The following is a 15311-nucleotide window of genomic DNA, read 5'->3' as shown; positions in this document are numbered from 1 at the left end:
GGAAAATGATTTGGGCACAATTTTGCTGCATAGAGGTGTTTCAACCTCATCTTCTAGGCCAGGAATGGAACATACACTTTCTTTTTTATGGCAGCCTCATGGCATGGAACATTATTTTGGGAGGGGGTGGGGAATTCTGAGGCCAAAATTGAGCCCTGACAGGATCCGTGTGCTTTGGGCCTGGAGGTCGTTACCTCTGCTCTGGGTATCGAGAAATTCCAGGTGCTGTCCAGCAGCTCTGAGACCTGTGCGTGGCCTCAGAAGATGCCTACCACTAGGGTACAGTACACTGGTAAACTAATAAAAAAAGTAGTGAGAGATGATTCAGCCTGGGCTCCATAATCCGACAGCCTGAAAACGAATCCTTCCCGCCACCCATGACCTGAAGCAAATAACCTGACTTCTTGCAAACACACTTTTCTCAAAGTGGGAAAAATAATAGTACCAACTGCGTAGAGTTGTTAAAATAATGAAATAAAGTAATCCATCTGAAGCCCTAAGCACATTGCCTAGAATAGTGTATAGTTGCTGTTGCGGCTAATAATAATATCTCACGTACAGCTTAAGCAAAAGGGGTCCCTAGGGCACTGGTAGAGTTCAGTCTTCTCTATGCCTGATACCTACCACTGACTAGCAGTTACTTTTTTAAGTCTCGTCACTGGAAAAAAAATTCTTGCAGAATTAAAGTTGAGTGTAAGTAAATTCTCCATATTTTATCTTATTCATATAGTTTAGATCTCTCTGTGTTAGAAGCATTCTTAACATGTTGGGTGAGCAGAGTTGGTCTTGAAGTAGAGGATCTGGCAGACATATAGCCCAAGGAGGTTATATGCAAGGTCTCTAGGTGCTAGTAATCCTTCCCAGCTTGAAGGGGGTCATCTTTTTACCTGAGCCCTCAGTTCCTACATTTTCATTTTAATATGTATTTTCATTATAAAGGGTTGTGATCCAGAGGCCACAAGAGTGTACTCTGGTCTACATAGAGGAAATCTGAAATTTATGTGGGTATTAAAATGGCTGAGATGCCCAGCCGGCATGCCTCAGTGGTTAAGCATCAACAACCTATGGATATGAACCAGGAGGTCATGGTTCAATTCCTTGTCAGGGCACATGCCCGGGTTGCAGGCTTGATCTCCAGTGTGGGGGGTGCAGGGGGCAACTGATTAATGATTCTCTCTCATCATTGATGTTTCTATCTCTCCCTCTTCTTTCCTCTCTGAAATCAATAAAAATATATATTTTTAAAATGTACGAGAGACAATGATGCTTGCTGTTCTCTTAATCAGATGTTCCTAGTCTGTACCAACTACCAGACTGCAGATTTGGGAAGAATGGACTTACACGATGCATGACTAATTGTTATTAGCACAAATGAAGACTTGAGAGACAGTAGAAAGGGCACAAAAGAGAACAATGTCTTGATGCATTTTACAGAGAAAAGAATTTAGCTGTAACTGATCTGATTTCTCAATTGATTAGCTTCTGGTTTTATTACCTACAGTTGGTATCTCACTAGTTACGTTTTGCTTCTAACATTTGTTTACTTCTGAATTTTATACTAGTGTGTTAAATTATATGCAATGACCGACATGTTATGATTGGATTATTTCTTATTAATAAATCTTCCTTGTCTGCATTCAGTTATGGCTTTCCCATAGAACTGAATGCCACAAGTCAATGAAATTTGGGCAGGGCTTCTATAATAACTGACCTAGATCTTGAGAAAGAAAACAGGCGTGAGTGAAAATACTAGATTGTGAGGAATGTAGGGATTAAGGGAACCTGAGCTTCAGAACTGGACAGACCTGTGCTGGAGAAGGAGAGAAGTTAGAGTTTTGGAAAGATTCAAGATTTGTGCTTAGGCATTCGGAGTGAGATGAAATGTAATAATGAGCATCAAATGGAAAGGGGAAACTTGGGAAAGGGATTCAAGAGGCAAGGACTGGGTAGCCGAGGGGACTGAAAACAAAGACACTGGAATGGTTCAGGGGTGGGTGCAGGATTAGCTAAGGTGGAGTCAGGAGTGACAGAGCCAGTTTGACAGAGGAAATGCAAATGAAGTTTTGGCACAAGAAAGTGAAGGTGTGGGAGTGCATAATTCCCCTAAGGTTATGAGGACAAATTAAGCTTGAAAGTAGGGCAGTGATGGGTTTAATGAAATCAAAATAAACATTTGCTAGTAAAGAAAACAACTTTAGCTCTACATCATTCTGCTAAATCCCGTAAAGCTAGCCATGATTTTTGAAAAAATTTACAAGGTCATACTTTTCAGCACCTGTGTTTCCAAACTACCAATCAGCATCTTGTGTCTTTCTGGTAGGGTCTGCCATTCTACGTGAACTCTTTGGATAAAAGCACTTTTCCTCCCACATACATCAAGTTCTTTAAAAAAAAGAAGAAGAATAGTTTATTGATTTTTAGAGAGAGGAATGGGGAGAGAGAGAGAGAAAGAAACATCCCTACATTGATGTGAGAACTACTGAGATACACAGGCCTGGGCAAGTTCACAAATTTTTTTTTTAATTTTTTTTTTCCCGTCACCATTTGAACCCTCTGTGCCCTCTGTCACCTCCGCCCACCCTCCTGCCCCACCTCCCACCCCAGAAATCACCACACTGTTGTCCATGTCCGTGAGTTCTCTTTTTTCTTTTTTGCTCAATCCCTCCTCCCTCCCCCCATCTGATCCACCACCACCACCACCACCAGAGCTGTCTGCCAGCTTTCTCTGAGTCTGTCTCTATTTTGCTTGGTAGTTCAGTTTGTTCATTAGATTCCACATATGAGTGAAATCATATATATGGTACTTGTCTTTCTCTGACTGGCTTATTTCACTTAGCATAATGCTCTCCAGTTCCATCCGTGCTGTCGCAAAGGGTAACATTTTCTTCCTTTTTACAGCAGAGTAGTATTCCATTGTGTAAATGTATCACAGCTGTTTTATCCACTCATCTACAAATCTTGGCTTTTGTAAATAACACTGAAAAGAACATAGGGGTACATATATCCTTTCTTTTTTTTTTCTCAATTTTTTTTATTAAGGTATTATATGTGTACATATCTTACCATTGCATATATCCTTTCAAATTAGTGTTTTGGGTTCTTTTGGATAAATTCCCAGAAATGTAATCACTGAGTCACAAGGCAGCTCCATTTTTATTATTTTTTGTTAATCCTCACCTGAGGATATTTTCCCATTGGGTTTGAGAGAGTGTGGAAGGGAGAGAGGGAGGGAGGGAGGAAAGAGGGAGAGGGAGAGAGAGAGAGAAAGGAACACCAATGTGAGAGAGACACATCGATTGATTGCCTCCCACACACACCCCAACCTGGGCTGGGGATCAGACCTGAAACCCAGGTACATGCCCTTGACCAGGAATTAAACTTGTGACCCTTCGGTGCAAGAACCAACACTTTAACCACTGAGCAACACTGGCCAGGGTTCCATTTTTAATTTTTCGAGGTAACTCCATACTGTTTTCCACAGTGGCCGCACCAATCCGCATTCCCACCAGCAGTGCACAAGGATGTGGAGAAAAGGGAAGTTCACAGATCTTAAGGTCCACTTCAAGCTTCAGCTAACCACCTCTTGAGAGAATAGGTAGTGTTAAGAAATCTAAAATTCTAGCCACTGGGGCCATGGAGACAGAGGCAGAGAAGCATCGAACAGACTGTCAAACAACAGGAGGAAGGCTGGGAGGGTTGGAAGGGGGAGGGGAGATAAGAGATCAACCATAGGACTTGTATACATGCATATAAGCCTAACCAATGGACGCAAGACACTGGCGGGGTGGGGTGAGGGCATGTGCGGGGTGGAGGGGGGGAAGCCAGGGGAAGATCAATGAGGGGGAAAAGGAGACATGTGTACTACTATTTGTAATACTTAAAAAAAAAAATACTCCCAACTTAAAAGAGTTCAATTTCTTTCCTGTTTTTGAGGAATTTCCCTAAGGTTTGTGTAGTGCTGTTTAAGTTTATCGGAGTCTTTGGCAGAGAAAGAGTCATTATCTTGCCTGAAGACTCATGGTAAAAAGAATTGACATAGGTAAGGAGAAGCTTGTGATCACTTGAAAATGACAGAAACAACAAAACACTATTAAGTTGAGGAACAAATGTTAGAAAAACTGATGGCAGTCCTTTAGAGTGGTACTTTTATTTTTATTTTTTTTTTTTTTAATTTCTTTATTGATTAAGGTGTCACATATTTGTCCTCATCCCCCCATTCCCCTCCCCCCCCCCTCCCCACGCATGCCCCAACCCCCTGTTGAACTTAACCGTTGGATAGGCTCATATGCATGCACACAAGTCCTTTGGTTGAACTCTCCCCCTCTCCCCACCCTCCCCTATCCTCCCTCTGAGGCCCGATAGTCCCATCGATGCCTCCTTGCTTCTGGTTCTGTTCTTGTTCCTCAGTCTATGTTGTTCATCATTTCCCCTAGATGAGCGAGATCATATGTCACTAGATATATACTTATGAGAACTGAATGTGAGACGAGCAATAATAGTTATGTTGACAGGCAGATGGATCAGTCTGTAGTGAGTTTCTTTCTGGACCAACAGTTCTTTTGAGACCCAATTTCAATGTCCACCAGTTCCTTATCTGTACATGTCAGCACTGACCCCTCAGCTCTGGATGGTGGACAAATGGTGGTAACGGAGGTCCGACTCCCTCTGGTTTGGTCTCGGCGAACCCAGGGGCACGGCTTCACCCGGACTAAGGGGCACGTGGCCTCACCCGGATCTAGGGACACATGGTCTCACCCGGACCCAGGGACGCTTGGGCTCTCCCAGACCCAGGGGCACGTGGCCTCATCCGGGCCTAGGTGTACGAGGCCTCACCCGGATCCAGGGACACATGGTCTCACCCGGACCCAGGGACGCTTGGCCTCTCCCAGACCCAGGGGCACGTGTAGAGTGGTACTTTTAAGCAATGAATATGTTTGTGTGAATATGTGAGTATTCTGTCTACAGAAGTTCCAGAAATAATATTGCATTTTCTATTTTAAATTAGCAGGCAAAACGATACCATTCACCTCTGGAAAACCGACCAGCGGGCAGTGCGTTTGTCCCCAGGCCAGCAGGCATGAGGGAGGGAAGCAGTGTGCCTCCGTGGGATACTTCTGTGCCGGACAAGGAGTTTTTCCGAGGTAAGTCTATGCATTAAGTCATCTTTGCAACTCCCAGTACTAAAGCAAATAATTACATTGTGTATGAAAATCCTCAAAACATATCAAACTCTATTTTTGAAATCCTCTTGTTAACCTTACTTAAAGAGGATGCTGTTATATGTTATTAACACAAGTATTAAAGACTCTTAAGTTTAAATATAACGAAAGCAAGTATTCTCAGACCAAGGCTGATAAATCTATGGAATGGTAATAATGTTTAATGTTTAACCTCAGTTGAAAAGGAAATACACCTTTAGGAAATGTATCTATAAAGTTTACTGTTCTTAGTAAACTTTTATTGTTACTGATTAGGACCTACCTAAATGCACTGTGATGAAATCTAATTGTTGTTAAACAGTTATTTAACCTTGTATGATAGATAGCAATAAAGAAACAGATTCCAAAAGTACAACACACGCATGGATGTTATTATTATATAAATATAGCTCCCCTTTACATAGGTCATTCAGTACCAAAAGAAGCCTGGCCATTGGAATAGTAGCTCTGAAGTCATCCCCCAGCAGAACTAAATTCAATCTGCACAGGCAGTGACATCACCTTGGCCCTGTAGTTGGGACAGGTGAGGTGGTCGGTGAGAGGCACCCAGCTGACTGGCAACCTTGGGACCCCTTTTAGTAACATGGTTCCTGGCAGAGAACTTGCTTCCGAGGAAAGAGACCCAGAGGGAAATCTCTGTTTCAGAAAAGGGTTTTGCTGGTAGAGGAGAGCTACCGTATATGAAATGGAAAAATGACTTGGCCTCTCTGGAAATAAAGAGGAGAAGCAGAACAGGACTTATTTTTTATTTTTTTTTAACCTCAAGAGTAGTTAGTAAAACAGCATTGTTAATTTGGGATTCTATGGGCATATAAGGAGTGGTTACCTCTGAGGAGGATTCCAGGTGATTTTACCTCTTTTGTTATTCTTTCCTGTATGTTCTGTTATAACCACATATTGCTTTTATAGTCAGCAAAAGACTTTATTTCAGGAAAGAAAAACTATGAACAGCTTGAAAGGGAGAACAGCAATCAAGGAGATTTTATTATAATTATTTTAAAGGCAGATTATTGTTACTCATTACATAGTTTTTGGTTTTGGTTTTTGTTGTTGTTGTTTTCAGGGTATTTCCTTTTTTGCCCCACCTTATAGTTTGGCATTGCTTGATTATTTTATTTGTGGATATGTGGGATAAATGATTTCAGAGATGAGATTTTTTTTTTCATTAAAACATTGACAAGATGATTCCCTGAGGAATTCCTTAGTTATAGATCATTAATTCCTTAGTTATAGATCAGTTCTTCTACTGGCTGTGCAAACTTAATAGCACTAATTTACAAATAATATAGGGAAAGGGTAATCCAAAACAGAGGCCAAAACCCCTTCAGCACCTGCCCTAATTGACATGTCACAAGTACAACCCACTTACATTCACTCAGATACTGATATGCCTCACTTTCCCTATCATTGAAGAGTTAAAATCAAATATGTTGATAACAAATAATTTTAAATATCAAGGAGAGTGCACCATTTTATGTAACTCAGAATGAAAGATTTCTGTAAACCAGAAACGCCTTAGCAATTTAAATAATCCCCTAACTTGTTTCTCATAAAGATTTTATTTTCTTTAATGAACATTTCTTCAATAAATGTGTCATCTACTTATAGTCATTGTAACATGGATATGGTAAAATTACACTGAGTGGCCAGATTATTATGATCTCTGAACACAGAATAATCTGGCCATTCAGTGTATATCCTATATAATAAAAGGCTAATATGCAAATTGTCCCCTCTACCAGGAGTTCGACCAGCAGGCAGGCCGGCCAACCGCCCATGTCCCCTCCTCCTGGCCAGGCTGGCTGGACCCCACCCATGCATGAATTCATTCACTGGGCCTCTAATATATATATATATATACTAGAGCTGATGCACAAAATTCGTGCATGGGGGGGGGTCCCTCAGCCCAGCCTGCACCCTCTCCAATCTGGGACCCCTCTCACAATCCAGGACTGCTAGCTCCCAACCGCTCGCCTGCCTGCCTGCCTGATTGCCCCTAACCACTTCTGCCTGCTAGCCTGATCACCCCCTAACCACTCCCCTGCCAGCCTGATCGACGCCTAACTGCTCCCCTGCCAGCCCGATTGCCCCTAACTTCCCTCCCTTGCCAGCCTGATTGCCCCCAACTGCCCTCCCCTGCAGATCTGGTCCCTCCCAACTGCCCTCCCCTGCAGGCCTGGTTGCCCCTAACAGCCCTCCCCTGCCAACCTGGTGTCCCCGCAACTGCCCTCCCCTGCAGGCCTGGTCCCCCCCAACTGCCCTCCCCTGCAGGCCTGGGTCCCCCGCAACTGTCCTCCCCTGCAGGCCTGGGTCACCCCCAACTGCCCTCCCCTGTAGGCCATCTTGTGGTGGCCATCTTGTGTCCACATGGGGGTGGCCATCTTTGACCACATGGTCATGGCCATCTTGTGTGTTGGAGTGATGGTCAATTTGCATATCACCTCTTTATTATATAGGATATATATACTGAGTGGCCAGATTATTATGCATTCAGAGATCATAATAATCTGGCCACTCAGTGTATATCTACTACAATGTGGGCTTTAGGGAATCTTAAAACTTTAGTAGATTATGATCCTATTTAAATTCTAACAGGTTTTTAGCCCTAACCGGTTTGGCTCAGTGGTCAGAGCGTCGGCCTGCGGGCTGAAGGGTCCCAGGTTCGATTCCAGTCAAGGGCATGTACCTTGGTTGCGGGCACATCCCCAGTGGGGGGGTGTGCAAGAGGCAGCTGAACGATGGATGTTTCTCTCTCATGGGTGTTTCTAACTCTCTATCCCTCTCCCTTCCTCTCTGTAAAAATCAATAAAATATATTTAAAAAAAAAATAAATAAATTCTAACAGGTTTTTATTGAGAAAAAGATGTCAAATATGATTAAATAAACACAATTCAATGAGATACCATCTGAAAATATCCTGTGACTGGTCTGAGCACAGATGTGTTCCTTGGAAGCCTGAGCACTGGTCTAGGGTTGGTCTAGGGCCTTGGCATGAGAAGGAGGTCACGGGTCCTAATTTGGACACCATTCTCTCACCTTGCTACTGAGAGAAAGGTAAACATTGTTCAACAATGGCCATTCACAACCGTGTAACTTTATGAGCTCATAGTGAAATCATCTTTATAATTCATTAAAAGAAATAGTGAAAAGTGAACTTTTACGGCACAGAGGTAGCATTGCACAGCGGTTGCATGCATGGCCTCAGGAGACAGATTGCCTGTATCCATGTACTTACTAGCTGTGTGACCTTAGCAACTTACCTCATCTCTTTGTGCCTCATTTCCTCATTTTTAAAATGATACTAGTAATAATACCAAATCTTATAAGGTTAGGTGTGGATTTAATGAGTTAATAAATTAAGTGCTTAGAATTGTGCATGACACATAGAAAGTGCTATCCTAAAGGAGTGCTAATGGGCTTTATATATAAGTGGAACTACAAAAATCGATGTCTCTCTCTCTTTCTCTCCCTTCCTCTCTCTCTAAAATCAATAAATTTTTTCAGTAATTGAGTACTAATAGGTCTTAATTTTCCCAGGAAAAACTATCTACCATTAACAAATCATTTAACAATATTGTATAGAACTTTTAAATTTTATGTGTTGCTCAAATCCATCCAAGTAAGTATGTTTATAAATTAGGCGTTAAACTTTTGGTGGTAATACTGTTTCCTTAATGATAGAACTGAGAAATCACATGTTGTTTACAGATTCTCATTTCTATTACAATCCTCTGAGGTAAACATAGCTGTAATACGTTAGCTACTTAGTGACACAAAAGAAGTACTAAAAGAAGCCACGATTAAAACCTGTCACTTAAAAAAATGTAGCTTAATGTCCATTAAGGCATTATGGAAGATTAACTTTGAAAAAGTATGAAAAAAGAAACTTTCATTACAGCTTTGTAAAAGTCAGACTATTGTAAAATTATAATCAAAACTAATGTCATCACATCTGTGATAATATGATAAATATAAAATTATTATGTTTCTCCAACAACTCAAATTACTAGGCTAAAATGTTATATCAAAATATCACTCATATTCTCCTTTCAGTTTTAGATGACTTGGATAGCACTCTGGCTCAGGAGCAGTCTTCAAGCTCAGTGAATACAAGAACGCCTCTCGACTATGGGTCAAGAACACAGTTCAGTCATTTTTACTCCAGTGGGAACCGACATGGTAATACCACAGGAAGGCACAAAAACCGCTCTAATGAAACTTCTAATATGTCTATCTATGACATCCTAAGACCAGGAGCCCCTAGAGAAGGTTTTAGAACCTTTTCTCCTAGAACAAGGTCAATTTATGATATGTACAGAACAAGGGAGCCCAGAGTTTTAAAAGATTATGCGCAAAAGAATGCTTTTGGCAGCACTTCTCTGTGTTTTGACAGCAGGCAACGATTAGCCTCCCCAGCTTCAGGGTGTTTCACAACAAGAAGCATACATTTTCCAGCCACTACTCAGAACAAGAGTGGATTTATACCACCAAGCCACCAGCAGAGCCCAAAGAGAACTCCTTTATCATCCATCATATGGAATAGATCAGATTCTTCTAGAGAGAGGCCGAACCAGGAAGAGTTCCCGAGGGCACCATCACCAATGGAAATTGACCCTGCTGACCAGTATATGTATCCCAGGTGTTTTCAGGAGAATAGGAGATATGAATTTTATCGTTCACAGAATATTTACCAAAATGTAAGTTTAAATTCCCCCATGGATAGCACAGTGAGTCCTGACCCATTTGAGAACTCAGAGAACATGCCATTCTACCATCAAGACAACCCATTTGCGAGGTCTTTTTTTAGCAATACCTTTGGACGAAGCAGGCATCAGAGATTTAGACAAAGTCCTTTCGGGGGCCAACAGGAAGAACATTCTCCCTGGTCTGGCTTTCATCAAAGTAGGAAACCTTTCACTTCTGACAGAGACTTTGAAATGACTTCCCCTGAGGCAAATTGTGCCTCAGCTGGTCATGGCCATAATGTTTCTTCCCAACACTGGGCATCATTTTCACCTAGCTACAGAACAAGTATTTCCAGAGACCAAGAAGAGCCATATCCCTGGCAGTTTGATCCTCATACATCTACACTGGAGAGCATGGAGGTGTCACAAGGTAATGGAAACCAGAGGGCTCATTTTGGCACACCAAATATTTGCTCCATGGTTGGTTCAAACTATCACATCAAATCTAGGGGGTTAGAATGTCAACAGGACAGTTCTCCTGTAGAAGTACATGAAAACAAAGAACCTTACTCATTTGGAACTGCTTCGACTCTGGCATCCTCATTCAGAAGTTCCTTCCCCAAAATTCCTGATGACAAAGGGAATCGTCAGGGTCCCAACTTTCAGAATCCCACAGTCACTTGGCGGAAAATTAAGCCTGCCTCTCTTCTAATAAGAAGCTACACAGAAGTCACTGTGACCAACAGCGATTCAGTTGATTCTCCACCTCTTACTCAAAGCCAACCCAATATCTTGGCCACAGAAGTGAATGATGAGCAAGATTTGAATGGACCTATTTTGGAAAAAGACAAACAACTGAACAAGATGGACCAGACAAACACAACCAGTGAAATGTCCCAACCTGTTTCAGAGACAGTAATCTCTAATCCTGTAGCTGATTTTCAAAGTCCCCTCTCCCAGGTCTCAGCCAAAACCAATGGATTTGTTCTTAATGCATCTACCACAAAAAGTTCAAAAAACTCACCCCAAGTCATTTCTGGGAGAGATGTCTCCGAAATTCATATATCACAGAGCGGTAAGGCCAACGAAACAAAGAAAGGTAAGAGTTACACCGAAAACAGAAAACTTGGCCCAGCAACTTCCTTTCCTTTGATTCAGGAGAGCAGAATACCATCATTGATTCCCAGCCCAAGTGAAGGTGGCCACCAGGAGCTAACAGGAAGTAATGAAGATATTTCAAGTTCTATTGAAAGTAGCCAGTGGAGCCCTGAATCTGCTGGTGATCAAAATACACCGTCACCAGAAATGTCTGCTGTTTTAGATACCAAGGAAGAACAATGTACCAAAACTCATTCTACCAATGGTAGCAGGTCAATTGCTGGCCACAATATCCCATGTGATTCTTTAGGTCTGCCGTCAGGTACAGCGCCAGATTCTTCACCATCAAATAATTTTTTCCTTGGTGCTCTGATAGTTCCTTCTACTACAGTGTTCTCTGGGAAAAGTCTTTCAGGCAAAGATGTGTCTCTGGGAGATAAAGAAAATGAAGACAATAATAGCAAGCATCCAAATAATCAGTTTACCTTGAGCCCTTCAGAAAAGGAATGCAGTGATGCTGGTTTTGTGCCTATACACAATGAAGAGGTTGGTGTCAAACGCCATTCACATCCTCCTTTCAGGGCTGGGAAGGGGAAAGGAAAAGTAAGACGGCGTATATCCTATATTGAACAGTTGAGCAAAACAGAAAGTAAATCAGCACCCACAAGTGGCAGCAGTAGCCTCGCTAAGGTGAATTCAAGTGATTCCAAGGCTCCTGAGCTTCATACAACTTATTGTAGCTTACCAAGAACGGCAGCCAGTTCCCTCGTTAGTAGCAGGAAGTCAGAAAGTAAGATAATGGTGCCTTCCTTTAGGAATAAGCCACTTCCACACCAATCTGAAACGAATGTAGACGGTCCAATAGGAAGAGACACATCCAACAAATTCAGCCCCAGTTCTTCTGAGTCAGAAAGCAGACGTTCCAAAGTAGTTTCAGACTCGGCCTCAGCTGGGCCTGAAGCCACAGAGGGGATGACAAACACTGGACCTGCTTGCATTAGAAAAGGACCCTTTCCATTCCTCATCAAGAGGGCTGCGTCATGTCCTTTAGGGGTACCACATGCCTCACTTGGAAAAGATGAAAGAGAAAAATGCTTGGTCACAGACATGGATGCTTCTGCTATCACACTAAGACCCTGGGAGAAAACCATTGACCCTCTGGAAAGTGACTCATCTGTTAGGGATTGTTCTTTAACCAAAAGACACCACCAAAAGGAACACTGTCATGAATGCATTGAAAAGGATGGTAAAATTGCTGCCTCCAAGACAAGTACATTTTCCCTTTCAAATGAAGACCCTTTACCTTTTTCTTCGGATATGTCAGGGGGCAAAAGTGGGGAAACATTACATAAAGTTAAGACTACGAGTATGTTTTCTCTTTCTGGTGATGAAGAGAATGTCAAGTGTCTTGAGATAGTTTCAATATATTACACTCTACCAAGGAAACACAGCAAAAAGTTCTGTAGCCTCCTCCAAAAGTATACTGAAAATATTGACTCACTTACAGAATCAACTAAAGTGGGATCTGAAACATTCCCTAATACTTTAGAAAAAGAGAAACTAAATTATTCTACACAAGAGCAGTCAGGAACAACTTCATCTGAAGACCTAACGTCACTGTTCAGCTCTATTCAGGAAAACAGCAATTGCCTTTCTCACAACACTGAGAATGAGACTGTTTTACAATTACCAATTATTGGGCCCTCAGAACCTACACTACAGGAAATGGCTTCTATTGAGGCAGATGTTTCTCTTCATAAAGGAGAATCTAAAACTAAAGAGATTTCCCCAGATAACTTAGCTAAAACACCTCTACGTGATTCACAAAGCAAGAAAAAGAGGGGGGGAAAGTTGCAAAGTGAAACCCTGCATACTTCATCAATGCTTCAGGAGGAAAAAGGTACAGAAGAGAAATCTGAAAATTGTCAGCACTCCATTAAATCTGCTAACAGTGGTCCTTCTAATCCTCCAGCCCATTCAGAAGGGAACATCGAAAATCTGAAAACCAGAAGTTCTGGGGAGTGTGCAGGTGGTGGTATAGCCATCCCATCTACTGGAAGCGCAAAGTGTCTTCAGAAAGCCATCACAGGCATCCCTAAAGATGACCGCTCCGATGGATTGCAGCCTAGGAGAGCCAGAGGAGCAGATTTCCAAAAAGAGACTGATAAAGCACTTTCTGACTCAGAAGGCCAAGTCTTTGCTCTTACCCCAGCTTTGCATAAACTACATCTTGATGAGGAGACTTGTTCAAGTGAGCGAGATTTAGACAGTTTGCAGTTGGAACCCAGAGAACTACCTCAAAGAAGTCAGGAGGTAACTCTGACAAAGAAGGGGAAGGCTAAAGATGAAACGCAGGGGTTGGCCTGGGATCAACTCTCACTTCCTGCAGGAAGCAATAAAAACAAAACCAGTTTGGATGACCCAGAAAAAGGGAAAAGCAGATCTTCAGTTAAACACAGATTGGCAACCATGTCCAAAGCAAGCAGAAAATTTCCAGCTAAAGATGTAAGCCCCAGAAGACATATAGCTACTGTCTTCCCCCAAAGTGAGACCTGCTCTGGCTTCGGTGGTTTGTCTCTTGGCCCCCCAGACTGCAACCCACTGTCCCCTGAGCCTACTCCAAAGTCCACAGACTCTAGAGATGAAAACAAGTTGAATAATGATGGGATGGATGTGAAGAACTCTGAGGACCCTTTCCAGATTACTATAATATCCAACAGAGAAGCTCCTACACCCTTAAGCAATCAGAAGTCTAACAGCATTTCACAACCACGTGAGAATGAGCTTAGAAATATCTCAGAATCACCACCAAAGAATGAGACTTCTAAAGATGTAACAGTAGTTCAGAGTTTGGAAAGAGAGTCAGGAGCCCTGGCCCAACCCACCTTCACCAGCCTCAGAGAAGCCGATTTCTCCAGCCATCCGAGGAAGCTGACCCCTCATCTACCATTGGAGCCTGCGGAGAAATCTACAGTAAGCATCCCTCTGGCCATTTGTCAGCAACAACAAAGGAGCACTGCATCTCAGGAGTGGGAACCTGAGCCACACCCCTATCGTTCAAAGAGTTTAAAAAATATCCATGTGCACGGCAATCTGCTACGCAAAAGTCATCCTCCGAAAGCCAGGGAGCGCCATTTTTCCGAAAGCACGTCGATTGACAATGCCCTGAGCCGCCTGACCCTTGGGAATGAATTCCCTAACAACAGTGAGTGCAGTCGAAGATTCAAATCTTTTTCTGAACTTTCCTCCCGTGATGAAAATGGAAGCTGGGCTTTGCAGAGTGGCAGGACAGAAACAGGTCCCAAGTCAGCAACCTCTATATCCAGACCTATTGACTACGGGATATTTGGGAAAGAACAGCAGTTGGCTTTCTTGGAGAATGTAAAGAGGTCACTCACACAAGGAAGGCTCTGGAAACCAAGTTTTCTGAAGAACCCTGGCTTCCTGAAAGATGATATAGTTCACCCTCCCAACCCAATGGAGTCATCGAGCTCAGATTCTCCTAGCAGTGTGATGCCAGAAGGTGGCCTATCTCCAGATGTACCACTTAATATCTATGAAGAGGATCCAGTGGACTCAGACTGTGACACTGACACAACCACAGATGATGAGTACTACCTGGATGAAAATGACAAAGAATCAGAACTGTGAGGCTTTTTCCAATAAAATGCATAACCTTTTCTCCAAAAGTTTATAGTGGAAATAAAGTATAATTGTGTGTGTCTATGGGAAGAATATATATATATATACAAATATGTATATATATATATATATATTCTATTTGGATAGTACCTGCTCTGAAGCAACCCAAATTCTTTTTCTTTTTTCCCCTCTACTTCCTGAATTCCACAGCAATGAATTCTCATTTTGAGGGTTTCTCTGCTATTTTCTTCCTCTATATATATCCTTAGCCTTCCTCCCCCACACCCAATTTAGTCTCTAGTTCACTGTTCAATTTTGGCTTTCTGCTCTACTATCCCCCTGACGTATTTTTTTTTTAATACCTTTCATTGTGATTTGCAAACGCCAATATCCCAAACACATACAAGACTTACTAGTTACTTAGTACAACTGCAAAACTCTCTATTGCCCTCCTCTGGCCCACACCCCACATCATGGCATTAAATAAAATGTAGGGTTGACGACAATGGTGTAAATAGTATCATCCTGTTTAGCTCATCAACATTTAGGAGGTTTAGGGCTTAGGGTTTATTTTCTTTGACAAAGAAAAAGTGAATTTTTATAAGGCCGTCCTATTCTAGCCACAGTGGAGCCAGGGAGGCACATGTCTTGAGTGCTTGTGGAGATG

General features: G+C 42.3%; 1 protein-coding gene across 2 annotated transcripts in view; it reads left to right on the top strand.

Annotated features, from left to right (window-relative positions):
• EXPH5 (exophilin 5) overlaps positions 1–14714 on the top strand; it is a 76422-nt gene extending 61708 nt beyond the window's left edge. Inside the window, exons 1-3 of one of the 2 annotated variants that reach the window (XM_054724733.1) lie at positions 1023–1046; positions 5006–5141; positions 9273–14714. In XM_054724733.1, the coding sequence (XP_054580708.1) occupies positions 1023–1046; positions 5006–5141; positions 9273–14653 (5541 nt within the window). In that variant the 3' untranslated portion in view covers positions 14654–14714. Of the gene's footprint in view, positions 1–1022; positions 1047–5005; positions 5142–9272 lie in introns of those variants that run through there. The other variant, XM_054724732.1, reaches the window with a different exon arrangement.
• Positions 14715–15311: the final 597 nt, after the last annotated feature.

Source organism: Eptesicus fuscus, chromosome 13 (genome assembly GCF_027574615.1).
Source record: "Eptesicus fuscus isolate TK198812 chromosome 13, DD_ASM_mEF_20220401, whole genome shotgun sequence".
Taxonomy (NCBI): domain Eukaryota; kingdom Metazoa; phylum Chordata; class Mammalia; order Chiroptera; family Vespertilionidae; genus Eptesicus; species Eptesicus fuscus.
The sequence above is the reverse complement of the archived record's forward strand: the minus strand, read 5'-3'. Positions and strand labels throughout refer to the sequence as shown.